Source organism: Halichoeres trimaculatus, unplaced genomic scaffold (genome assembly GCF_033239565.1).
Source record: "Halichoeres trimaculatus isolate MK-OKI-2021-1 unplaced genomic scaffold, fHalTri1.1 fHalTri1_scaffold_23, whole genome shotgun sequence".
Taxonomy (NCBI): domain Eukaryota; kingdom Metazoa; phylum Chordata; class Actinopteri; order Labriformes; family Labridae; genus Halichoeres; species Halichoeres trimaculatus.
The window spans coordinates 19927229-19954204 of NW_027437201.1; the positions used below are offsets into that span (position 1 = coordinate 19927229).

At 39.1% G+C, this 26976-nt stretch overlaps 1 protein-coding gene across 35 annotated transcripts in view; it reads right to left on the reverse strand.

The window, feature by feature from the left end:
- Positions 1 to 26976, reverse strand: part of LOC141785328 (ankyrin-3-like) — a 147999-nt gene that overhangs the window by 44654 nt on the left and 76369 nt on the right. For 25 of the 35 annotated variants that reach the window (XM_074663577.1, XM_074663573.1, XM_074663599.1 and 22 more), the window contains exons 6-25: positions 23619 to 23804; positions 23213 to 23236; positions 20855 to 20953; positions 19983 to 20081; positions 18782 to 18880; positions 18494 to 18691; positions 15595 to 15693; positions 14357 to 14455; positions 13057 to 13155; positions 11991 to 12188; positions 11065 to 11163; positions 9579 to 9677; positions 8976 to 9173; positions 7638 to 7736; positions 7464 to 7562; positions 7279 to 7377; positions 7056 to 7151; positions 6888 to 6960; positions 6031 to 6090; positions 1479 to 1602 (exon numbers count right to left, since the gene is read on the reverse strand). In XM_074663577.1, the coding sequence (XP_074519678.1) occupies positions 1479 to 1602; positions 6031 to 6090; positions 6888 to 6960; positions 7056 to 7151; positions 7279 to 7377; positions 7464 to 7562; positions 7638 to 7736; positions 8976 to 9173; positions 9579 to 9677; positions 11065 to 11163; positions 11991 to 12188; positions 13057 to 13155; positions 14357 to 14455; positions 15595 to 15693; positions 18494 to 18691; positions 18782 to 18880; positions 19983 to 20081; positions 20855 to 20953; positions 23213 to 23236; positions 23619 to 23804 (2246 nt within the window). Of the gene's footprint in view, positions 1 to 1478; positions 1603 to 3504; positions 3541 to 6030; positions 6091 to 6887; positions 6961 to 7055; positions 7152 to 7278; positions 7378 to 7463; positions 7563 to 7637; positions 7737 to 8975; positions 9174 to 9578; positions 9678 to 11064; positions 11164 to 11990; positions 12189 to 13056; positions 13156 to 14356; positions 14456 to 15594; positions 15694 to 18493; positions 18692 to 18781; positions 18881 to 19982; positions 20082 to 20854; positions 20954 to 23212; positions 23237 to 23618; positions 23805 to 26976 lie in introns of all 35 variants that reach the window. The other 10 variants (XM_074663591.1, XM_074663584.1, XM_074663589.1 and 7 more) reach the window with 4 other exon arrangements.

Below are 26976 nucleotides of genomic sequence, written 5' to 3' on the forward strand. Positions count from 1 at the left end.
AGTGTGTCACCCCTCAGATATTCAATAACCCCGCCCTCGTCGGAGCGTTTGCACAGAGGTCGATATTTCTGAGCGGATGAAGAGTTCAACAGCCACAGAAAGCAAACACCTCAAAGTTTGTTCCTTAGTTGTTCTCTGTGTGCGTAGATAAAGTCTGTTTTATGGATCATGAGGTTTCACAAGACTGTTCAGATATTAATGGAACTGTATAATCGCTTGACAAGCGTATTTATCACCGGAGATGATTGTGAGGTTTCTCTTTGCATCTTTAAAAAGACCTCTTCTTAAAATGTGTTAACGTCATGACCTTTGACAAAGACGACATTGTGGGAAATTTCACCGACACGCCAGCAATAAAAAGTCTGTTTCTTCAGCTCAAACAGTTTTTATCTAGTAAGACTTAAGCAGTTTTAAATCCCTGTGTGGTTGGAGGAGTTTAAAGAGGCGGGAAAGTGAGTTTTTCTCATATTTCACAAATAAAAAATTGGTCTGAGTGATGAAGCTGAACATGAGCAGAGATTCACACTCATAAACTTGTGTTGTATTGATCTTGTTCACAGAGTCACATGAGATTTCAGTGAGATTTGCTCAAAGTGTGACATCACAAGTTGGGGAATCTCTTTTAGAGGATAAATCTGTAGTTTTTAAAAGAGGAACACAGCTGAGCTACATGGAGACTGTGAAGGAGGGTTCCGGAATGCGCTGAGTTCCAAAGTGCTTTGAGGTTTCTTAAAGAGACAGTGTCAAGTTACAAGCATGCTAATAAGACTGTAATAACACCAATATGTAATAATGTGATACATTTTCGTGTTATTATGTAATAACTCGGCATTTTGTAAAAATCTGCCGCATTTTGTAATAAAATTCTTGAAGTTCTTACATATTACAAACAGAAAACCGCATTTTGTAATAAGTGATGCAGTATGTAAGAACTTTTTGCATAATGCAGCAAAGTTTTTTACATATTGTGTATAAGAATTTTATTACAAAATGCGTTATTGCGTTATTTCATAATAAAGTGATAATTCATTACATTATTAAAAATTGGGCCATTATTACATAATGTGGTGTTACAGGCACTTAGCCATGTTCACTAGCAAACGTTTCCAGAAAGTTCTTAGTACAGTTTGTACTCCGTACAGAAAACAGTGTGTTATCTTTAGAGATCATGAGTTAAATAAAAAGAAAGATTGCTTTTAGCTGCCATGCTAACCTTGTTGTTGAGGTTTGAAAGATAACTAATAATCGAGCTGTTTTAAGCTAGCACTAGCCTGTACAGACACTATCAAAGTGTCTTTAGGTTTCCGTTTTCTGAGCCTTATAAATTAACACTTGAATACCACTTCATATTTTTTTTAATATCTTGTATTGTTATAAACCTGACAAGAGTGTCGTAAGATATAAAATCAAGAGGATTAACTATTTTTCTAAGAAATAGGAAATAGGAAACAACAATCTCATGTCGTCATTCGTCCTACCTCTGTGACCGAGCACCAACACTGAAGCCCATGTAGCCCTCCTGAGGGAGCGAGTCATCCCCCAGCTCACGCAGGTCCTGGGGGGCCAGGTATTTGTCTGTGTCCCCCGTCATCGCATCGTCACCTGGAGGTTAACCACACACAGAGCCGGGGAGAAGTTAGAGACAGGAAGCTGAAACGTTCCAGCTTTTTGAAGGAGGTGTGTGACCAAAACGTTGCACATCTCCTGATTTAAGACAAGTGTTCTTGATCATTTGCAGAGGTAGAGTAACTTTTCTGGACTGGTGCCTGGAGTAAAAGACGAGCACAAAGATTCTTTAGCGATTTAAAATCATTGCTTGTTTCAGCTGCTAACAGAGTCGCTCTTTAACACAGACGGATCAATGCAGCTTCAGCCCGGAGGCCTTTTTCCAGTTCAGCTCTGCTCTAACAAACAAAAGTGTTGCTGTCACTGACAGCTTTTTGTCTCTGTCCTTTGTGAGCACAAAAATCCAGCAGTGAAGGTTTTCAACAACAAACAGAGCTGCATTCAGTGACTTTTCAGTGTAAGGTGTGTTTAGTAAATCTGAAGTTTAACAACAGAATAAAGCAAATGTTATTAAGTTTAGATGTCTACAGAGTCATTCAGGCAGATAGATTTAGTTAAAGTAGATAAGAACACTCAGATCTTCATGTCATCACGTCAAACTGTTCATCCAAGCTGTAAAAAAAAGTTGTTAAAGAGCAGAAACATACGTTACAGGCTGAGCAGGAGAACAGAAAGCAGCATGTTATTCCCCTCAGAGGTACTGTAGATGTTAGCCTACTGATGAACCGGTGACCGCAGAGTTGAAAGAGAGAAAAGAGAGGAGGGGGAGTTTTAAAAAGGGGGGGAGTGGGAGCAAGTGCATGCAGGCGGAGATACAAAAAGAGAAAGAAAAAAGACGGCATTCCTGCAGCCACAAAGCAGCGGAGACCCCACGCTCCACCCCTCCTGTCCCCTCATCCCCTGCTGCTCCAGCACCCCTCCCCCTGCACACGCAGACTCCCAAACTCACACACTTCACGGACCCCATCTGGCCACATTCCTCTCCATTCTGCAGGTCCCAGTCTCAACCCGGTCACACAAAACTCACCTCCTGCTTTGAAGCACTTCATCAGCCCCGAGTCCTGTCTCGCAGGATTTTACCTCCAAACTTTCCTCCAACTTGTAACCTCTCGCTTTTTCTCTCCTGCACACACTGTCTATCTCTCTTTCACAGCCCGGCGCTCACACAAACAGATCAGCTTTCTCCCGCCTACCCACCCTGCTCCAGGATTATCTCGTGTGACTGTGTGTGTGTGTGTGTCAGTGTGTGTGTTTGTGTGAGGGAGAGAGAGTTTCAGAACAGACACCTAGAGCTGCAGTACAAAAATAGTAGTGGGTGTGTGACTGAGTTGTCTAACATCCAATCTCTGCAGCGTGTTAATGACACATACAGATGTGGGAGTTTCAGGTATTGGTACCTGAGTATCATCTTTCCTTTTCTCTCTGGTAAAACAAACTTATAAACTCAGAAACACTATAAATAGATCAAAAACTTGTCTTGATTAAAATCCGACATGTGGTGACTTCATTATTACTTAAATATTTACGTTCAGCTATGACTGAGACGTCATGCTCATGCTGACAGAGCATTAATGAACTTTATATCTGTGTAAAAACTCAGAGGAGTCTGCTCAGTGTTTGAGTTTCTCCTGATTTAGATCATGAACTGTGTGTATGTGTGTGTGTTATTGGAGATGTTAATCATTGCTGTTGCTCTGCTGGTATGTGTGTGTGTGGCACTGTGTGTGTTTGAGTTTTACTTGATGTATTTTTAGATCAGGAATGAAAGCAGACGCTCCACCAAAGATCTGCAACAACATCAACAACAAATCCAGCATTAAGGCGAAGCGTGCTCGTAAAACAACCTCACACGGTTTTAGTCCCATCAGCTCAGCTGCTTCACTTCAAACTGGTTATTGGAGTTAGTCACGGCAAGCTCGACGATGGTTTCGGACTTACAGGAGTAGCTGATGCAGACATTTCCAACATCCATCTCTGTTTGAATGAAACACAAATACTTCAACCATGATCAGAGCAGGAGTTTAGAAGATAGACGACCAGAAACTGTCGCAGCAGCTGGTCCTAAAACCTGAGTATCAACTGATACCAATACTGATCAGTATTAAATAAAACCTTGATGCCCTGCTGGGGCTACTGTGTGTCTCCTCAGATGTCTGTCTAACATGAGTCTGGTTCTGTCCGAGGTTTCTGCCTGTTAAAGGGAAGTTGTTCCTCTTCATTGTAACTTGCTAAATGCTGCAAAGTGCTCATGGTGGGTGAAGATGAGATCAGACTCCTTATCTTGTCTTGATGTTGGGTTTCAGTTAGTCAAATTTTATTAACATTAACAGGTCTAGATTGATAAGACTGGTGAGGTTTTGAGAAAAAGACAAAAAATGAGTATAGATGCATATTTATTGCATATATATCTTATTTATCGAAACTATTAAGTGTTGAAATGTTTACCAGTAGTTTGGTTAAAAAAAAAAAAAAAAAAGTTTCACAACTTTCAGAAATATCTATTCATTTGTAAATTTTCAAACCCATGATTTAGCCTTAGTGTCAAGTTTGGATTGATCCTTTCTAACCAATACCCAATCCAGCTTTGAGGGGCTGGATCAGGCTGATACCAGGATCAGGATCAGTGCAGTCTCTACTTTAAACAGGAAGAGGAAAAGAGTTATCTGGATGCTGGAAGGTGGATAATATCACCAAAGCCTGTTTTTCTTTTTAAGGACTCTCAGGCGAATCATGTGAAGATAGCGTTTAAGTTGCAACTTGTATGCAGATGATACCCAACTCTACAATCCTCCTTCTGTTTAACCTTGGAAGTGATGACCTCACAAAAACTGTTCCCCCTGGTGGCTGGCTGCAGTATAGGTCAAAACATCTATCTCCCCAGTCATTCCAGTGAGCTGTGGTCAAGGTTTAAATAATTAATACACCTCGTAGAAATGTTTCTCGCATCCAATTGTTGTGGTGATTTGAAGATATTATTTGGCTGCTTTGGTTTTAAGTCCTATTTTTTCTGAAAAGTTTTGTTTTCATTGGTTATAAGAGGTAAAAAACAAGGCTTTACATCACTTTAACGATGGCTGACAGCTGCCGTTCTTGTGTATTTTTGGGGGGGATTGTAAAATATGTCGGGTGGTAGAGTCAAGAAGTGATTGGACTCTTGATAGAAAAAATATATATTATTTTTGGCTCCACTCAGATTCTCCCTGAGTCCCTCACAGTCCCTTCTGCGCAAACTCTGGCTGCACTACGGGGAATTTTGGCTTCAAAACTGAACGGTACAAATTTTTGGTATTTCTTGTGTGTTAATGTGGTAATAAATATGAATTTGTTTAATAACAAAATCTCGAAATTTTTCAATTTAACATATTTATTCTTCAATATACAAACTTGTAATGCTGTGTTCAGGTCAATCATGGAAAATCAACCACTCTACCACTACCTCGCTTTAAGATTGGACTTGTTAATTTTACGTTAATCTGTACTTGTCATTTTTCATATAATAATGCAATATTATGTTCGACCATTCACCGGCTTAGATGTAACATTATTTTATCATATATCGACATTTGTGCTTTGATGAGTAAATATCCAGCTTAAAATCTGTAATTTCAGAGACAGACCTGCCTGTTTTAGCTCTCCGTAGAAGGCAGCATGATTTATAAAGATATTTTATGTTAAAGGTCGAGGCAACTGTCTGTTCACACTTAGCAGCTTCAGAAAGTGACCCCTTCAAAATAAAAGCCTACTCTTCTCTGGCGCCAATGCAGACTGTTCACCAGAACACCAGGGGGCAGAAACGAGCTGAGAGGAAATAAAAATAAAATATAAATCTAGAAATCAGAGCTTATACTTCTTTTTTTTTATTCCTCCTTTCGGTCTGTGTCTCATTCTGGACAATCAGTTCAAGTTCAACCGCTCTGGAGCTACAGCAGAGAGCAAACACAAAGCAAACACACACACACTCATACACACTCGAACAGCAGCTGACACCATGTTTGCTTTGGCTCGAATGTGTGAAAGTACAATAGAAGCGTCGCTGACATGCCCCCCCCGAGGACAAAGGATCGAGTGTGTGCGCCTCTTCTCCGCAGCGTGAAAAGAAACCTGTCACACACTCCAAACCGCCATATGCAGACAGTTGGCATGGCAACCAGGAGGAAGACATATTTGCTGCATTTTGGTGCAAAATAAGGAAAAAAAAAATCTGGAGGGTTTACAAAAACACAGCGTGAGAGTCGAAGGCGAGGAGGAGCCGAAGAGGAGGGTGACGTACAGCGAGTACAGTATGATGGCGAGGAAAGGGGAAGAAAACATCGACAGAAGGCAGTTTATCAGCTACTTAATGATGAAAAATAATGATGGAAAATAAAGAGAGAGTTAGTAATAAAAAAAGAGGATTTAAATGTAAAGAAAAGAGAAATATTAGTAGGAAGGAGGAATAAGAAGATTAAAAACAAAGTAAAATACCTTCTTCCACATCAGATACATAGTCCTCTGTGATCATTTCTGGGACATTGGCTTTATGGACTGTGTGATCAGGATGAAGGAGAAGGTTAGAGGAAATAAAGGAAGACAAACTGTGGAATAAATCATATTTAAAGCAAAATAATATCAAAGAAATCATTTAAAGAGGCTTATTTTACATTTTTAAGGTCCCATATTATGCAAAAATCACTTTATTAAGTCTTTTAGTGAAATTTGTGGGTCTTTGTCTTTCCTCCCAGCCCACAAAATGTGATATTTAATGACAAAACCTGTACTAAGTAGAGCTTGTGAATGTAAAATCCTGACCTAAAACAAGCAGTTTGGATTTTGGGGATTTGCTGACGTCAGCGATTCCCGTTATTGACCAATCAGGAGCAAGTCTGACCTTATTGGGCCATCGGAGCAGATACCCTCGAACCCCCTCCCCGCTGCTGCAGAGAAATCTCTCCAGCAACGGGGAGGAGAATGCCAAAGTTGAAGAGCCATCACTGCTCTGTTTTTGGCTGTAAACAGCCACATAGTTCCATGCACAAGCTTTCCATCTCAGAAGAAGACAGACTAAGTGGTGGAGTTCATTTATCAAGGAAATGTTCCAGCTACACTCAGTAAATATGTTAAAACCATTTCATGAAGACATCAATCATCCATATTAAACTACAGAAAAGAAGCATAACATGGGACCTTTAAATGGCTGCAAGAGAAAAAAATCAACTTAAAGTTCAAATAATGAAAATAAAATAAAGTTTAAATGCTTGCTGACCTAATAAATCTGCTGTGACAACAGAATCACTGCTTCAGTGGAGTAATTTAGGAAAAACAGGCCATCCTGAGTCTTTTACCTTCATCGTCAGACATGTCCAACCCCTCGTTTGTGGTTTCTGGGACGTTCATCTTGTGCTTCTCGATCACAGTCTGTCAAACACAGAGTTTTGTTGTTAATGAATCATGTTCCGTCACTTCTTTTCAATTTGTTAAACAGTCCCAGAGACACACACACACACACACACCTGAGTGGTGAGAGTTTCCTCTGTGACCACTTTGAGCGTGTCGACAACAGAGATGTAGCCGAGCCTCCTGGCGATGGAGAGGGCGCTGTTCCCGTTCTGAGCAAAGAAAAAGAAATTAGATAAAAGAATAAAAAATCTGCATTAAAACCTCAAAAAATCAAAGCTGTTTATAAAAATATCAGCTACATCAAGAGTCCTTTCCTCTTGTTTTTGTGTTACTAACCGCTGTGAGTTCATTGGGCGACGCTCCGTGATGTAGCAGCAGGTTGATGATGTGTGTGTGTCCCTGCTGTGCGGCCTGATGGAGAGGTGTGTATCCGTTCTGCAGAGGAGAGAAAACACACACAGTCAGAAGAAACACAACAACAAACTAATGCACGGAAAAATGAAGGAGATGCTGATGGCTACCTTTGTCTTAGCGTTGACCTTCGCCTGATTCTTCAGCAGGAAGTTAACCATCTTCACGTTACCGTAGTGACAGGCCACATGGAGGGGGGTGTAGCCCAGCTGATGATACAGAAAACAGAGTTAAAATGAGGATGTTAAAAAGAGGGGCTGCTCTCAGGATGTGAGCAGTCTTACCTTGGTCTCAGGGTCTATTGTGGCGCCCTGGTTCACTAAGACCTCAGCCACGTTGACTTTATCCTCCTGTGCAGCCAGATGGAGCGGGGTCAGACCAGACTGAGAAGAAACAGACAGACAGAGACGATTAAATACACAGAATTAAATATTTAAATAGACACGATAAAAGATGTGTAAACACAGCAAGTCAGAGGTGTTGATGCTGTTTGATTCAGTCCAGAAGCTTCTAAATTTAGCTTTATGGATCTCGGTAACATAAATTCAGACTCTGACTCCACAAACTTACACAATACCAAAGCTGAGTAAAGTAACAACATGAAGGAGGCGTGCAAAAATCTGGCAAAGGACAGAAGCTTAGAAACTTTTCAGACTTCATTTATGCAAAAACGAGTCCTTGAATCTGCAAGTTGCTGAAAATGTTTTATCACATAAGGATCTCTTAACCGGTCAATTACTATGGGGCCAGATCAGTGTCAAAATTCACAAATGAAACGTGTGTGTGAAAGCACCCACACACAACTGCAGCATGTTTTTTTTTAAATTTGTGAGTCCTTCCGTGTTCATTTGTGGATTTTCACACACTTTTTAAAAATTCAACACTTTTGCAAATCTGTTTACACTTTTGTGAATCAGTTTACGCCATAGACTGTTAAAAAAAAATGGACATCATCTTGCTCAGCTTGAAATGAGGTCACCACAAAAACTGCTCCCCCTGGTGGCTGGCTGCAGTATAGGTCAAAAAATCCATCTCCCCAGTCATTTCAGTTGGGCTGTGGTCAAACTTTAAAAAATTAATACACCTGGTAGAAATGTGTCTCACGTCCAATTGTTGTGGTGATTTGAAGATATTATTTGGCTGCCTTGAATTCAAGACGTTTTATTTCTGAAGAGTTTCGTTTTCATTCATTATAAGAGGTTAAAAACGAGGCTTTACGTTGTGTTGAACGATGATTGACAGCTGATGTTCTTGTGTATTTTTTTCAGGGATTCACTCAGATTCATAAATTACACTACAATTACACTTTTGAGGGTCACAACTCCAACACTTCGTACCCATAACTCTGCCTAACAGGCCTTTAGAGGGCTGGCCAATCAGAGGGAAGTGGGATTGTGGAGTAGGGAGTCTTAAAGAGACAGTAGCTGAAATGCAGTGCTTGAGACTGAGGCTGAAATAAGGGTTTTTTATAACACAAAGGAGAGAAAATCATGTAAAGACACCACAGGGGCATCAGAGGGACAAAATAAAGACTGAAAAAAAAAATGTAATCATAAAAATGATCATAGTGTTATGAGTTTATACTCTGTCAGCAGTGAGGTCTGCAGACTACGATCTCGTACCTTATTGCCCGTGTTTATGGGAGCATCTCGAGCCAGCAGCAGCGTCACGATGTCCACGTTTCCTTCCTGAGAGGCGAGGTGCAGCGGGGTGATTCCCTGACGTGTGACCGTGTTCGTGGAGGCGCCGTACTCCAACAGCGTGGTGGTGATCTCCATCTGGTTCTTCTTTGCTGCGATGTGGAGCGGCGTGTAGCCATTCTGTGAACAAAGACGGTTATTATAGTTATTTTATTGTTTTATCTCCATCTTATCTTATGTGCAGAAGTAGAATTTATTTTGATTATCGTTGTTTTGCTGTTTATTCACTTGTAGTTTCACTGATTTCACCCTGAAGCTGAGGATGTTTACGCTTGAAAAACAGAAACACTTCCTTTAATTGTTCCTACTGCCGAGAACCACAGTCACATCTTCAATAATCTATCAGGAAACAGCTTTAATTGGGGCCTGGCTGATTTCAGCGTCAGCTTCTCTGAGTAAATGCAGTTAGAGGAGAAGAGGCATTAAACCGGCCAATTACAACGCTGCGCTCAGCGCTGTGCACAAAGACTGAAAGTAGGTCAGAGAGAGTGTGTGTGTGTAACTGTGTGTGACTGTGACTCTTACCTTTGCAGCAGCGTGCGGTGAAGCTCCCTGATTGAGCAAGAGCAGCGCCACCTTCTGGTTATCATAGTGAGCTGCCACATGCAGTGGAGTTAGTCCACTCTGAACACACACACACACACAAACATGGACATTGTCAGGTGTTGTTAGGTGAGCAGAGATGATGAAGTGAGGCTCTGAGTGCAGCTGATGTGACGTGTGTGAGATGCATCAACAAAGGTGTGTGTGTATAAAGCTTTCGTTGCTTTTATGGGGGCGCTGGTTGTAAAGTTGCACACATTGCAAATAACAACAACATTTCTCCACGTTTAGCTCTGAAACATCACTTTTTCTGCAGATTTAGAGAAATAATTGCGAAAAATATCTAGAAAATATTCTAATATTCTAATACTAATCTCTAAAATATTTAGCTGAGACTAAATATCTATCAAAGATTTTTTGATCTTAAGCAAAAATTTCTAAATATTTGCAAGAATTTCTAAATATCTAGTCCAGATTTATAAATGTTTTGCAAATATTTCAAGATATTTTCTAAGATTTCTTAATCTTGAGCAAAGATTTCTAAATATTTAGCTAATATGCAAATTCACACTCCCACCTGCTGGAAGTACCAAAGTAAAAGTTTGAGGAAGCGATCCAGCAGATTGGACTTTTGAGTTTGTCAAACACAGTCAGCTTAATCAGCCGTAAGAAAATAAAGGTTTAGCTCTGTGATGGCGCTGTTGAAGATCCTGTGGCCGACATCCAAGAGGAACAGCTTGACATTCTCATATTGCTTCCTCGAATTTTTATTTTGGTATTCCCCAGAGGGCGGGAGTGTGAATTTGCATATTAGCTAAATATTTAGAAATCGTACCTCAAGATTTAGAAACCTTGACTTCATATTTAGAAATCTTAGCATGTTACTTCTTCGCTGTCAGCCACAGGATCTTCAACAGCGCCATCACAGCCCTTGGTGCGTTTGTTTTCTAACGGCTGATTTAGCCGACTGCGTTCGACTTTCTCAAAATCTGCTTGGCCAGATCGCTTCCTCTTACTTTTATTTTGGTATTTCTGGTGGACGAGAGTGTGAATTTGCATGTTAGCTAAATATTTAGAAATCTTTGCAAATATTTAGAAATCTTTGATAAATATTAAGTCTTAGCTTAATATTTAGAATGAAAACTAAATGTTCACAAATGTAGCTAAATATTTAGAATCAGGATATTCATTTATAACATTTATAAATGACATTCAACATTTACATAAAAAATTCAACATTTATATATAATATTTGACAAATGTTTTTCAAAAATATTTCTCTAAATCTGCGGAAAAAGTGATGTTTTAGAGCTAAATGTGGAGAAATGTTATTTGCAATGTGTGCAACTTTTCAATCGGCGCTCCATATGCTTCAGGGTTGCAGAGCTTTATTTCAGCTCTTACACACTTTCTTTGAGTCTCTCGTTAAGCATCAGTTTTTAACACATCAGGGAGCAGACGTTCGTACCTTCCCCGCAGCGTCAGGCGGAGCGTTCTTCTGCAGCAGCAGGTTGGCGACCTCGATCTTGCCGTACTTTGCAGCCACGTGCAGCGGAGTGAAGCCCTTCTGCAGAAACAGAGAGAGAGACTCCTTTAAAAACTCAAACACACCAGTTTAATCTGGTCTCACTGAGGGTTTCAGGGTGGAGGAACGCTGCGTGTATTACATCAGATTCTTCAGCTATGAGGCAACAAGGATCTGCGACTGTGGCTTAAAACCAGCCCAGACTGAGCTCCCTCTGAGAGCGTGACGTAAGGCTGACAGGGAGATGACTAACGCTGAGGGGACCTTAAGGAATCCAGACCAGCTTCTTTGAGGCCACAAAACTCAAATGTTAAAAATTACATAAATACAGGAATATTCTTGAAGATTTAGGATTGTTTAAAGTTGAAATGCATGAACTGCTGCAGGGCTGAAACAAATCGACTGCAGTCTATAGAAGGAAATCTGGATGTTTATCCTCAATGCATGAAATTACAGCCTCTGACGGGAGACATGATGGAAAGGAGCAACAGGAGAAACATCTCTGAGAGTCTCGGTTTAGATTTAAGGGACTTTCCTCCGTGTTGAAACGCTGGCCATCAAACGCTCCATTACAGTCTGATTGGATGTTGTGAAATGAGTAATGAACAGGGGGAGAAGTTTTCCAGGAACAGTTTATTCAGACTCCAGAGAAGCTGTTCTGACCCAGCTCTCCAGCTGGCACGCGCTCAACTGTATCTCATGTTCAGTCGCAGTCCAGGTTTGGCTGCAGCGAGAAGCACAAAGAGTCTGCAAAACCTGCGTCATGGAGCAAAACTACAACTCTTAACTTAGACGGAGGACCACACAGAGATCTACACGACTCTCAGCCACCAAAATGTTAAAAAGTTTTCTCTCTGCTTGGCTTTTACCTTGGTAATGATCCCCAGACTGGCTCCCTGGTCCAGCAGTGCAGTAGCGATGTCTCTGTGTCCCTCCCGTGCAGCCAGGTGTAAAGGTGTGTACCCAGAGCTGGTGGTGGCATCTGGGCATGCTCCGTTTCCCAGCAGCTGGTTGACGATGTCCTGCTTCCCGAGACGGCTCGAGATGTGGAGCGGAGTTTGATCATCCTGTCAGAGATACAGGCAAAAAAAGTCACCTTAAACATCTTAATTCACTTGTTCATTCAGTGCATGAATGTTGAAGCGGCCAATCAGAAGGATGTGGGTTTGTGGAGCCTTAAAGAGACAGCATCTAATAGGTGAAACAAGGGGTTTCTTAAGCACCAGGATAAGAAAACAAGTATTTTTTTGAGCTGTAAATCATGTAAAGATACTACAGGGACACCTGAGGGACAAATCAAAGACAAAAAAAAAATACACAACCCCCTCTTTAAAGTCTGCAGACTTTAAAGAGGGGGTTGTGTAGCTGCATTAAGTCCACACAACTCAAGTACGAATGATTTTAATCTCACTGTGACTTCTTTTCTTGTTATTAAAGGTGAAATAAATTATAGTGCTCATGCATATTTCATTTCACTTGATATTTAAACCTAATCTGATGTAATAAGAAGAGGCTTTGCAGGAGAATCAGCTAATAAAAAGATCTGACGTGCATATTTTGGAAAAGGTCACTGCTCGCTGCATTGAAATGAACCCAAACATCAGAGCTTGAAATAACTGTTTGCTTTGGTTTTTGTTTGGCAAAGTAAACCCTGAAATGTGGATTTCTGTGATCTCTGTTTTGGTGCCAACTTTATTTAAAATGACGTCACAGTCGATCACGATCAGAGCATAGAGGCAAGCCGTCAGTCTGGGAAGAAGAGAAGCTGCTCTGCACTGTAACGGCTCAATGAGACATGTGCACAGACACACATTGCACTGTTGAAAGTAGACAAACATGCATGTGAAAACACACACACACACAAACACACACACACACACAGAGTAAAAAGTTTGAATGGGAGAGGATGATTCTCTGCAGACAGATGTGCTCTACCTTGGCTGTTGCGTCCACTCGTGCTCCGTTCTGGATCAGATATCTGACCACGTTTGACTGACCGGCTCGTGCTGCCATGTGTAGCGCTGTCTCCCCCCTCTGTAACACACACACACACACACACACACACAAAACACACACACAGGAAAAAAAAAGTTTACACTTCACTGAAAGTTTTCTTCCTGACTGCTTTGGGGAACGTGTACGAGCTCAGAGTCTCAGAGAATGAGCGACCCCCTCACTCTCCACACCCAGCTCGCCATAATGACGTCCCATAATACTCGGTTTCTACGGTAACCTGGCCACAGACACAGCGTGGGCGACCAAATAGTTGGGGTTGAAGAGTTTAGTGTGCAGCTCTCTTTTTTTCCCGCCTCTCTGTTTGCTCTCTACACTCCTCCTCCCTTACATCCCTCCGTCTCCTCTCCTTCGCTCCCTCTGAGTTAAAAACAGTCGATAATAAAAGTCTGAGGCTCCGTCAGAGGACGGATGAGAAGAACACACACATGTCTGAACACACAGGTGGTTTTAATTCACTGTTTTTTCTTCTTACTACCTACAGATCCATCGGTTTGGTGTAAAGTCAGAAAAACCCACGCTAGACAAAAAAACAGAAAATCAAATCTGTGTTAAAATGCAGATTTTTAAGCAGTATTGTTAGTTAGTGAGAAATAAATGAATTTCTTAGCCACTTAGTTATTTTTAAATATTAGATCAATAGCTTTGGATTATTTCTGCTAGATGTTCAAATTAAACTGAATCTTTGTTTCAGCCTAAGTTTGTCTATTAATCCCTTCCTTACTCATAAGGTTTTACTGTTTTTAATCTTATTTATCTTAAAAGGAGAAAGAAATATAAAAAATAACCAAGAAATAAAATGCTAACTAAGAAAGAAAGAAAGAAAGAAAGAACAAAAGAGAGAGAGAGAAAAAATAAATAAAAGAAAGAAAAAAAATAAAAAAGAACAAAAAATAAATAAATGAAAGAAAAAAAATTAAGTGAAAGAAAGACAAAATAATTAAGAAATGGAAGAAAAAAAATAAAAAGGAACAAAAAATAAATGAAAGAAAGAAAAAATAATAAAAAAAAGAAAGAAAGAAAAAAATACCAAAAGAAAGAAGGAAAAAAGAATGATAAAAATAAATGAAAGAAAGGAAAGAAAAAATAAAATAAATAAAAGAAACAAGAGAGAAAAATAATAAATGAAAGAAAAATAAATAAATACATACATAAAAGAAGAAAAACAAAATGAAGAAAGAAGAAAGAAAGAAAGAAAGAAAGAAAGAACTTGTCTGCTCACCACGTTGCTCGTGTTCGGCGAGGCTCCGTGGTTGATCAGCTGATGAACGATGTTATCGTGTCCCATAAATGCTGCCACGTGGATTGGAGTCAACCCAGACTGAAATGTGTAAAAACACAGAGGAGAAAAAGAATAAATGAATGAACAAGTGACAACTGAAGGGAGCTAAATTTGTATTGACTCTGGCGCCCCCTGTGGCTAAAGCTCAAAGATTAATCTGTTTATACGCGAAAAGTGTTCAAGCACACAGCTTTATTTTTAAGCAATGAAAAGCTATTTTATAGGTTCAAACTTAGTTAATAAAAGGGATATTTCACTTTTTTAAAGTGGTGTCTAATCACTCTAGTGCTGTTTCTAGGGATGGGTACCAAATTAGGCACTTTAATAGGTACCGACTGAATTCTGTCAAAAGTACCACGCTGGACATGAACACAGCTTTGCAAGGTTATATAATGAAGAATAAATATATTGAATTGAAAAAATATATATATTTCATTGTTAAACAAATTGATATTTTTTACCACATAAACACACAAAAGTACTGAAAAATGGTACCATTGAGTACCGGTACCGATTGCCAGGTACTGGGTATCAGTACCGTATCATTTCAAATGTGAGGGGTACCCATCCCCAACTGTTTCTAATCAAAGAGGCTGGGCTGATTGATGTCCAGTGATGGCAATCACCAACTCTTTGCTGGGCCAGAGTGAAGCACCAACTGCATCAGGGGCCGAGGGCGGAGCTACTGCGACCACCACGATCAGCGGCGAGAAACAGTCATAAAAAAGGAGAGCTGCCAAGTGAGTCGTCTGTTGTTCTATTTCAGTTTTTCATTGAGGCAATGCCTTGCCTCTCTTTTAGTCTGTGATCTTTGCATCTTTATCAGGGTCAAAGGTCAGCTCTAAGTTTAAGCATCAGAGCTAAAAATAAAGCGAGGCTGATTGAATTGCTGTTTTCAACCTCATTACATTCATAAAAAATGGAAAACACGAAAAGAGAAAATCAAAGCATTCACTGAAAGTTTTCTCAATAAGACGTATTTGAAATTTTAACTAAAGCCAAATAAAGAGAATAAAAATTAGCTTCTCTGCAAAAAATCTAAAGAATAAACATGACTGAAGGTAAATTAAAATGGGAGCCTGTTGTTTTGTTCCTGCAGTAAAAACACTAAAAGAAGTGATGGCACAGTGCACACAAAGAAAACACACCTACACACACTTACACACACACACTCCTACCTCAGTGACAGCCTGTATAGACGCTCCGTGCTTCAGCAGCAGCTCCATCACCTTGACTCTGTTCTTCTTGCAGGCGATGTGCAGAGGAGTGAAACCATTCTAAAAAGACACGAATCAATACGAGAACGTCAACATCTGAGAGTCAGAAATAGTCCCAAACTTTCTGTTTCTGTGCAGAGCGGCAGCAGAAACAACTGGAAACCTGAGTGGAAACTACACAACGGCTCTACAGGAGCAATCCTGCTCTTTCCCCTTTTTGTCTTTCTTTTTCTTTAACCCTTCAAACCAGACGAGCATGTGTGGAAATAATTGAGTGTAAAAAATAAAAGTATGCAGCCCTGAAATAGAAACTTTTCTTTACAACGCTCCTCGCCTGCCAACATGTACGCTCCCCCTCCTCCCTCCTTGACTCTCTTTGAGGTTTTCTGGCTCCTATGACTTCATTTTCCTCTCCCTATCCTTTTTTCCTTCTCCTTTTCTCCCTCCATAAAACCACACCCAGACGTCTCTCCTTACACACCAGAGAAGGTTTTCTTACAGGGGTCAGGAAGTCTGCTCCAGCCTCTTTGTTTGTTTCCTTCACTTATCTCCTACACCTCCTCTCCTCCTCACTGCTCTGTCTTTGTTTACAACAGAAAGAGGGAATAATGATGGAGGAGAGGAAGTAAATAAAGACAGAGAGAGAGACGGGATGAAATCATCAAGACCTGATTGCAACTTTCCACGACCACACGAGAGCTGTGAACCAAGTCTTAAATGTTATAATCCAGTTCACTCCACCTTAAATACCCTTTCCATCATGTGCAGATGCATGTTTTCCTGAACATGTGATTTATATTAACCATTACGTTGAAGTGTCAAAGAGGCAAAGCTTCATTTTTATGCAGATGACACCATCCTTTACACCTCAGGTTCCTCTTTTCTGAAAGCTGCAAACTGAGGCTGGTTTTAAACGCTGATAAAACCAAAGCAACATACTTCGCTAGAAGATAAATGTCAGCTTTTTACTCAATTCTTTTGAATACCTTGGTTTTCTCTGGGATGAAAACCTCTCTTTTAGCCTTCAAATTCAAAACTTATCAAAAAAACTGAAGGTGAAGCTGGGCTTCTTTTACAGAAACAAAGGATGTTTCTCATTGTTGCTTGGAAAAAAAATGATTCAAGCAACTTTTCTATCATTTATTACGTGCATGCTTCATCTCCCTCTCTAAAAACGCTGGACTCAGTTTCCCATGCTGCATTGCACTTTGTTTCAGAATCAGGACTTCGTACTTATCGTTATTTCTGCTCTTTTCTGACTCCTGAGGTCGTCGCTGGCTATAACCTTTGGTCAAACGGTCGGATTCTGTTTGTGGTTCCTCGGACTCGTTCTGTCTTTGGTCGAAGAGCTTTTAGTGTTTTTGCTCGTTCGTCTTGGTCTGAGCTCCAAGGCCGTCTGAAACTGGACGATCATGTTAGCTTTGACTTTAAATCCAGGATCAGAGATCATCTGATGGGCCCGTATGCTTGTTTTACTAAACTGTAAAAGTGTTTTGCTCATTTATGAGCTCACTGCAAAAAACTGAAATCCTACCAAGTGTTTTTGTCTTATTTTCAGTAGACAATGTCTTTTTAGACTTAATATGAGCCACATTCACCTGAGCAGTCCAGAAAAATGTCTTGTTTCAAGTTATTTAAAGAAAAAAATGAGGTCTGAATTGTTTGAAACAAGTAAACAAGAAAAATGTATTTTTTATTAAGATATTATTCTAGTCTTGACAAGCACATTTCTCTAACTCCACTGGCAGATTTTTTTACTTGTTACAGCAATTCAGACCTCATTTTTGTCTTTAAATAACTTGAAATAAAACACTTCTGTAGACTGGTCAAGTGAATGTGGCTCATATTAAGCCTAAAAACACATTTTTTACTGAAAATAAGACAAAAACACTTGATAAGATTTCATTTTTTTGCAGTGCATATGGATCTAGACACTAATTAATTGAAAGTACACACAAAAAAATGAAATCTAATCAAGTTTTTCTTTCTTAGTTTTTCGCAAACGTGTCTTATAAGACTCAATACGAGCCACAACGACCAGGAAAGTCTACCAAAAAAATCTACCAATGGAAAAAGAGAAAAGTTTTTTGTTTTAAGACATTATTCTAGTTTCAAGCAAATTTTTGAGCAGTTTTTTCTTGTTCCACTGGCAGATTTTTTAACTTGTTACAAACACTTCAGACCTCATTTCTGTCTTTAAACAACTTGAAATAAGACATTTTTTGGACTGGTCAATTGAATGTAGCGCATATTAAGTCTAAAAATACATTTTCTGCTTTAAAAAAATATTATTTATTTCTGTGTATTGTCTCTGTCTTTAATCTGTGTGAAAATTTCGAAATGCTGCTGTCAAGGCCAGGACTCCCTTGTAAAAGAGATCTTGCATCTCAATGGGATTAAATAAAATAAAATAAAAAATGTGAAGGCACTTTGGACCAACCGTCTCTCTTTGCTGTCTCCCTAACTGCAATAACTGAAATATTATCAGGTGTTTTTGTCTTATTGGTAGTAGAAAATGTCTTTTTATACTTGATATGAGCCAAATTTAACTCATCAGTCAAGAAAAAAAGTGTGTTTTAAGTTATTTCAAGACAAAATGAGGTCTGAATCGCTTGTAAAAAGTGAAAAAAATCAGCCAATTGAACAATTAAAAATTGCTGGAAAATTAAAAATACAAGTAACTTTTTTCCTTTTCCAATTGTTTAAAGCAATTCAGACCTCATTTTTGTCTTTAAATAACTTGAAATAAGACATTTTCTGGACTGGTGAATGTGGCTCATATTGAGTCTAAAAAGACATTTTCTACTGAAAATAAAACAAAAACACTTGATAAGTTTTTAGTTTTTCCTCTCATCCTCACCAGTGCTTTGGCGTTGGGGTTGGCCTTCTTGTCCACGATGACCTTTGCGACCTTGTAGTGCCCGCAGTGTGCCGCCACATGCAGCGCCGTCAGGTAGTCATTCGTGACGTCATCCACAGGAACCTCGTGGTGCAGCAGCAGCTGGACGCAGTTCAGGTGGTCGCCCTGTGTCGCCATGTGCAGCGGGGACAAACCGTTCTGGAGGGACAGGATAAAAAATAGAGAGGTTAGCTTCAGAGGGATGAAGAAAGAGAGGAAACAGGAAGTTAAGGAGAGAGGAGGTGGTACCTTTGTTTTGGACAGTATCGGAGCTCCTCGGTCCAGCAGCATCTCCACCACCTGCTCGTGGCCGCTCCTCGCTCCACAGTGCAGAGGAGTCAGACCGTCCTGAGGGGACAGACAGAGTCACCTTTGACCTTTATGAAACAATGACATTTTTATTCTTAACTCCTGCTACCAAAATCTACATTTTTAAGCTTTCTATTTTATTTCAGGGATAAAAAGTTTGACCACAGAGCTGAAAAGTTAAGGATAAACAAAGCAGAGCTTATCAGGCTCTAAACACTTTAAAGACACAGAATTCCCTCCTTCTTTTTCGAGAATTTTTTCATGTTTCTTCACATGTTGCTACTTTTATCCTCCTCCTCTCTTTGCAATCCTCTTCTTTTGATCAGCATCAATCAGTTTGGGACTCTGTGACTGAGCAGACCTAAAACCACCTCTGGTTTAAACCAAGAAAAGGTTATTTTATCAGAGAGCTTTGGGATATGGGTGAGGTCTTCTCCCTCTTTAAGCTGTATAAAAATAAAACTTTTCTCATTTAAAATAAATGTGTAGATATATTATTATTATTTTAATAATAACTCCTATTATTTATATTATTTTGTTTTTGTTTTGTTTGTCAAACCTATGTCAAAGATTATAGTGTTGTTTGCTCGAGTGATGCTCTTTAATTTGCCGAGGAGTTGCTAGGGGAGGTAAGGAAGAAGGAAAAGAAATAGAAAAAAACTTTTCTCTCTGTGTGATGAGGAGCACACAGAAGTTACAGACTCTGACTCATAGATCCTTGTCGTACTCTTTTAACCATCAAACTATGAATTAAAGAAGGTCAGATTTGTAAGAATGTATAAAAAGTGTCTGTACACTGCAAAAAACTCAAATCTTATCAAGTGTTTTTAAAAGTAAAAATTGTCTTATTATACTTGATATGAGCCACTTTCAACTTAGACTAGAACCATGTCTTAATACAAGTAACTTTTCTCTTTTTCCATTGGCAGATTTTTTACTGGTTACGAGCAATTCAGACCTCATTTTTGTCCTTAAATAACTTTAAACAAGACATTATTCTGGATTGGTCATGTGAATTTGGCTCATATTGAGTCTAAAAAGGAGTTTTCTACTGAAAATAAGACAAAAAAAAACTTGATAAGACTTCAGTTTTTGCAGTGTACTTTGTGTTTTTGGTGCTCCAGACTGGGTGGTCTCCTACCTTGGTCCGTGCGTCTATCTTGGCCCCTCTCTCCAGCAGCAGACGCACCATGTTGCTGTTCCCACGTTTGGACGCTACGTGCAGCGGTGTGATGTCATTCTGATAAGGAAAAAGAAGAAACATCTCATCATTCAGCCTCATAATAAAGAAAAAAAAAAACAACAAAAAGAGATTCAAACCGTACACTAATGATGTTTTTGTATTTTTATGACAGTTTTCTTACACTTCATTATCTACTGGGTGTTAAACATGTCTTCTTCTCAGTTCAGAGGGAATCATGGGGGTAAAATGAGTGAACATCCCCCTCTAGAGGGTCAACATCAGCTGCACAGAGTTCAGGTTTGAGAGACTTGCTCTGAGTTTTCACTCAGACAAACTCTATGTTTGGTCAAAGTCACTCAAAAGTGAATTGTTTTATGAGTTGGAGGATTTTAAAACTGGGATTAAGGAATATCTGTGTGTGCATGTTTTACTGCTTAATGCTGCAAATGTATTCACTGAGCAAAACTTTTTGAGCTGCTGTTTTCACAAGGAGTAACTTTTTTTTTTCAAACTTTTTGTTTAAGTCTTGTAATAAATCTTAATTATGCAAAAAGAAAAGTTCATAAATTATCCAAAAACATGATTTCTTTCAGTAAACACACACAAAGTCTGAAAACTTTCATGATCTAAGTGTCTGTTCATTCTGTGAGAGACGTGAACAGACGTGAACAGCTGTAGACTTACATGTTACATTCCTGCATGCACAGAAACACGCATGCACACGGTCTGGTATGAGCGTCATGTAGCATTCTTCTCAAAGGTCTGCGTGCATGTGTGTGTGTGTGTGTGTGTGTGTGTGTGTGTGTGTGTGTGTGTGTGTGAAGGCCTACCCGTGCCTTGAAGTCCACAGCCGCCCCTCTGTTCAGCAGCAGCGTGGCCACGTTGATGTTTCCGTAGTGAGCCGCGATGTGGAGAGGAGTAAAGCCGCTCTGAGGGAGAAAGAAATAAAAGAGGAAAGAGAAAATGAATTAAAGGAAGAGAAGAAGAAGAGAAAAAAGCTCTGATAACAAGCCGTGAGCAAAGCATGATGGGACATTACAGGGCGCAGCAGTGGGCCAGAAGCAGGCTGACAGAGCACAGCAGACCAGAGCTGAGCAGAGCATGCTTTGAGGAGTGACACATAAAACCAGTGCTGGGTTTTTCTGGTGAAAACTAAAAAGAAACTTTATTTTTCTCGGTGTTAGGACTCATTCCTCCAGAGGATCCTCTCCACACAGGCGTCATTAGACTGGAACAAATACAGGTGTTAAAACAGACATGCAGGTGACATGCACGGCTAACATCTCTGCCTTCAGTAACCCAGACATCAATTTATCCAACCTAAGAGTAAAATCATTCGCTAACATTTTGCACAAGCAAACGTCTTTATTTCCTGAATTCTGAAATCTTTACACCCTGAGCTAAAACGTTCAACATGCCGTGGATCATGCATGTAGTAAAAAAAAGGGAGCCGCTGTATGAAAAGCTGATGAATCTGTCGTCCAAGCACGGCGACAGAAATCAACATCGTCTCTGAGGACAGTCGTCAAAACATCCAAATCTGTCAGCATGCTTCACTTCAGTCTATCACTTCTTAACACTCCAAGAAAAACTGAATCCAAGACATAAATCTGCAGATCCTCAGCTTTTAAAACAATGAAACTTAAGATAAAATGTGATGTAAGAAGTCAAATAAAAGGACATTTCCAGTTGATGGATGTCACAAATGGAGCTGGTCATGTTTGTTGTATGATAGAAGGAGCTGTGTTTATGTGATCTGTAAGAGCTGAGGAAGTTGCCTCCCTTGGAAGAGGCCCTCGTAAAGGTCACTGAGTAAGGTTTAAAAAGAACAGTCCAGTAAGTTTATGACCAAAAAATTATTTATATATAATTATTTATTAGGTAGTATTCATTTTTTAATAATTTTTATGTAATTATTAATTTATTCAATTGTATTTATTTATCTAAATATGTATGTATTTATTCATTTAATTATTATTTTTGTATTCATCTCTATATTTATTTAATCATTCATGTATTTAATGTGATTAATTTATATATTTATTAGATTTTATACTGTATTTATCAAGTAATGTGTTAATTAATTCATTTAATTGTATTAATTTATTTAATTGTATTAAACTGTACTCATTTAATTTGATGAATTAATTCATTTATTAAATTTTATCTTTTTATTTTTATGTATTTAGTTATATATCGAATTTCTATAAATCTACATTCTTATTTATGTATCAATTTATGTAATTTGACATATTAAATTATAAATTTATTATATTTTATTTGTTTTCTGTTAATTAATTTATTTATTTTATTGTTTTTATTTTTTATTTTATCTATTTGTTTAATGTTTTTTATTTAATTATTTATATTTTATACATTTATTCATTCATTTATTTATTCAATTATTTGATTATATTTATTTATTTATCTATTAAATTTATTTATTTATTTTGCTCAATAATGAGAAGTTATAAATAAGAAAATCTGGTTCCCAAGTTTAGATTGTTTGTTGTGATGTGTGTTGTTATAGGTGGTAGTTACTTCAGCTAACTGTTTTTCCTGGAAGGGAGCGCACAAACATCACATGTTTTGGGTTTTTCTAAAAAACTATCCTGAGGAAAGCTGAGACAAAATTATGAACCTTAAACTATAAAACATCTCCAAGTTCATGTGGCGGGTGAAACACAACAAGGAGACAAAAACAAAGCTGCTGGATGTCAATGTCAGCCCTCTGCTGAGTTTTTCTGTTCTTTGACTCCAAAGCATGAGAGAGACTCAGACAGTGAGAGAATTATTCACAGTGATGAGGACAGAAACCTACAGGGTGAGGGTTAAATGATCCGGCACTGAGATGTCATGCATGCAAAGCATTTTCCAGCCAAACCAGGAATAAAAGTTCAGTCCTGTCAAAGAAATCCACGTCTTCCTGCGAGGAAGAATCCTGTCGTGAAGAAGCACAGGGTCTAAAAGCTCTAAATTCAGCTTTTTCTTTTTTATCTGTATGAAGGAAGAGGTCAGCAGCAGAGCAGGCTTTATAACAGGTGCATACACGCAGGTGAGGTGCTTTCAGCAGCAAAAGCGTTCATGCCAGACAGAAGGCTTTGGCTTAGCGATGGCGAGTGAAGGATGAGAGGAGGAGGAGGAGGAGGAGGAGAGAGGAGGAGCAGAGAAGACAAGACAAGATGTACCTCTGTTGTTCTATTCACCATCATCTGGAAGGGGAGGAGGAAAAGGGGGCAGCAGTAGGGAAGGAAAGAGGAACCAAGGAAGAGGAGGAGGAGAGAATGGGGTGGTTAGTGCACCACAACAACTACAACAGCAACACCAACACCACCAAGCTGTCGGATGGATCATGAGATAATGAGAGGAAACACGAAAGTTCACAGGACCAGACGATGAAGCCAGACTCGGATATTTCTACATCTCATTTTTTAGACTAAGCTCCAAAGATATCTTTCCCCTTCCTTTCTTTCCTCTCCTGGCTGTGGTGGATGTTGGGAGCTCTTTCACCGGGGTCACGAGGTGGTTTCTTCACTCGTCTTTTTCATCATTAGCAGAAAGTAAAGGTGTGATTCAGAGCTGCTCAGAGCGTACCTTTGACTCCACGTCAGCGTTGTGGTCGTTCTGGAGCAGGAGCGCGGCGGCTTTGGTGTCATCCTTGCGTGCAGCGATGTGCAGAGCGGGCAGACGGACCTTCCCCTTGGTGTCGTTCTCCAGGAGGAGGGAAACCACCTGGTCGTGACCCTGCTGCAACGCCACCGCCAGAGGAGTGAAGCCGTCCTGGGAGGAAGGAGATTCAAACATTTAGTGATGCACACACACAGACACACACACCTTCAAACAGACCTGGGACCATAGTCAGTAAGTCAGTTAATTGATAATCGTTAATGTTTTCAGTTTTTCTCTCGCCTCCAAACAGGTTGGATGTTGAGACGGTTAACTTTATGTATCGCTCTCTCTCTGGGAAAAAATGAAATCTTATCAAGTGTTTTGTCTTATTTTTAAAAAAAATTGTCTCATTATCCTCAATATGAGTCTCATTCAAATGGTCAGTCCAGAAAAATGTTGTGTTTAAAGTTACTAAAAGACAAAAATAAGGTCTGAATTGCTTGTAACAAGTAAAAAAATCTGCAAAGGAACAAGAAAGCTTGCTCAAAAATTTGCTTAAAACTAGAATAATGTCTTAATACAAGAAACTTTACGCTTGTCTTTGAAAACTTGAATTAAGACATTTTTCTGGACTGACCATTTGAATGTGGCTCATATTAAGTCTAAGAAGACATTTTCTACTGAAAATAAGACAAAAACACTTGAAAAGAAAAGATTTTTCCAGCACAGCACCTGGGTAGCGGAACGAACAGAGTGAACCCTCTTGTCAGTCATTAAAAATCTTTGTCTCACAGAGTGCAACAAGTTAGCCTCGTGAGCTCGTCAGAGGCAGCACAGGTTAACATGATAGAAACTAGGAGGAAAAAAGATGACTGTAAAGCCAAACGCCACAGCCCCAGTGTAGAAATATTTCAGCCTCAAAACGAATGAGTGAGGTGAACCCATCAACACGGATGAGCCAGTGTGCAGCAACAAAAAAAAGGCAATGCAACAAACTCACACGCCCATCTACAACCACACTGCACGCAACCACCTGACCTAGTTTTCCAGCTGGGGAAGAAACTGCACCAGCAGATGCAGAGCCTTCATCCTGACAGTCAACACTCACTGAGGAGTTTGATGGACAAAGTAAATTCAAAATGAACAACCCAAAATGGTGTAATCTCACAGAAATGTTATTCTGAACACTTCAAACTGAGGCTGTTTAAAGTTTGGGATGAAGCCAATGAAGCTGATGAAGCTTCATGGATGAGAGGAGAAACATTTTCACAAACTCTGAACAGTCCAGCTGCCTCAGTTTGAAGCATTCAGAAATTGATCATTTACATGGAGATAGTTTAGTTTGCTACATCACTAAAGAATGCTGCACTTTAATGCAGTTTTTCTGTTCAAGAAAGATTTTTGACACAGAGTCTATTTTATTTCATTTCATTTTTTTATTTTTATTTTCATTGTTTTTTTTGTTTTGTTTTTTTTAAGGATATTTCAAAGTTATTTATATTCCAGTTACTATAGCAAAAAATACTCATTAGAAATAAAAAAATATTATTTCATTTTTTTTATTTTTATTTTCATTGTTGTTGGTTTTTTTTTTTTTTGTTTTTTAGGGTATTTCAAAGTTATTAATTATCCAGTTACTATAGCAAAAAATACTCATGAGAAATAAAAAAATATTATTTCATTTTTTTTATTTTTATTTTCATTGTTTTTTCCTTTTTACTTTTTTTTTTTTGGATATTTGAAAGTTGTTTATATTTCAGTTACTATAGTAAAAAAAATACTGATGAGAAATTAAAAAATATTGCTTTTGAAAAGGTGTATTGCGTTATTATGATACATTATTTTTATTTTAGTGGTCAATTTGGTCTCAAAATAATTAGGGTTGCACAATATATCGGCATCAATATTGGTGTCAGCTGATGTTAGTCATTTTTTAACATATCGGTATCGGACGATATTTACTCATTAGCTGCCAGCTATTTTCAGAGCATCTTGAATGATCTTTCCAGACCCAAATAATATTGTTTTCTCTGACTATATAAACACCAAATCTACCTAAGAAGAGTGGACTCTTTATTTGATGTGTCTCCTCTTGTTTTGATCCAAAAAACAGACAAAACATACTTTTTTTTTATCGTGTTCATCTCGGGCGCTTTATCCTTTGATCCTCTCCATGGTCGTCTTTTCTCACGATCAAATACCTCGACACCTCATCTCAGATTGTTTTTGTTATTTTTTTTTTTAGCCAATATTGATATCGATAAATATCAGATATCAGCCAAAATTTTCATATTGGTTTATCCCAACAAATAATACTGTCAATAATATTGTTTATCGTCAATAATTGTGGGACAGGCCTGCCTTCAGACACACACTTGGGTCAGCTGTGTGTGTGTGTGCTCAGGTGAACTTGTGACTCCGCGAAGATAAAAGCTGAGTTCAGGCTGGATTTTTGTTTTGATCTGCTTCCTCTTCAAAGCCCAAATCAAACTTCACTTTGAAGAGCTGCTCTCACTCACTGCTCTTTAAACTTACATCATGTACATCAAACACACTCACACACACACTTACACACACACACTCATCCTCCAGGGTTCAGTTAGTATTCCTGTCTCATCTGAAGCTCTGGGATGTTTCTTTGAACGTTAACAGAATGAAAACACTCTTAATCAACGTCACACATCGCTGCAGGGACGAACGTCACCCTCTGAAGCTTTAAACTCATTTAGAGAAACAAGACATCGCTTGTTAAGATGTTTCCAACGTATATTTGTTTACACCTTTCTGCCACGTCACCTCACGTCTCTGGGATGATGTGTTAATCTGTAATCTCTGCAGCTCTCTCCAGAAGTGATCACACACTTTTCAGACTCTTTGCTGTGCGTCTAAAAGAGGTTTAACAAGTACGAAGCAATCAAATTAAGTCGTTAAAGCATTTTAGTTAATGCGGTTATGGCGATGAAGAGCGTGACGAAGAGTTCAGGATCTCGCTGGAGGACAAACTTTCAAGAAATTTTTCTTCTGATGGAAACAAACGAAGAAGTAAAGACGACGCTGACTGCACAAAGCCCACACTGAGCCTCCTGCAGCATTTCTATGAATCATCAAAGAGACACAACACCGACTTAACGTGTGTGTGTGTGTGGACAGGCGTGTGTGTTTACAGGACGCCCACCGTCTGAAGAAAAGAAAAGAAAAAACACGACTCAGCAGCTCTTCACACACACATCAAAGCTGGACGTCTCCTCAGAGATCCTGCAGAGCTCACACTAACACACACACACACAGCAGCAGTGTGAGGGCGAGTAAAAACAAACACACACACTGACACACTTTTATTGTC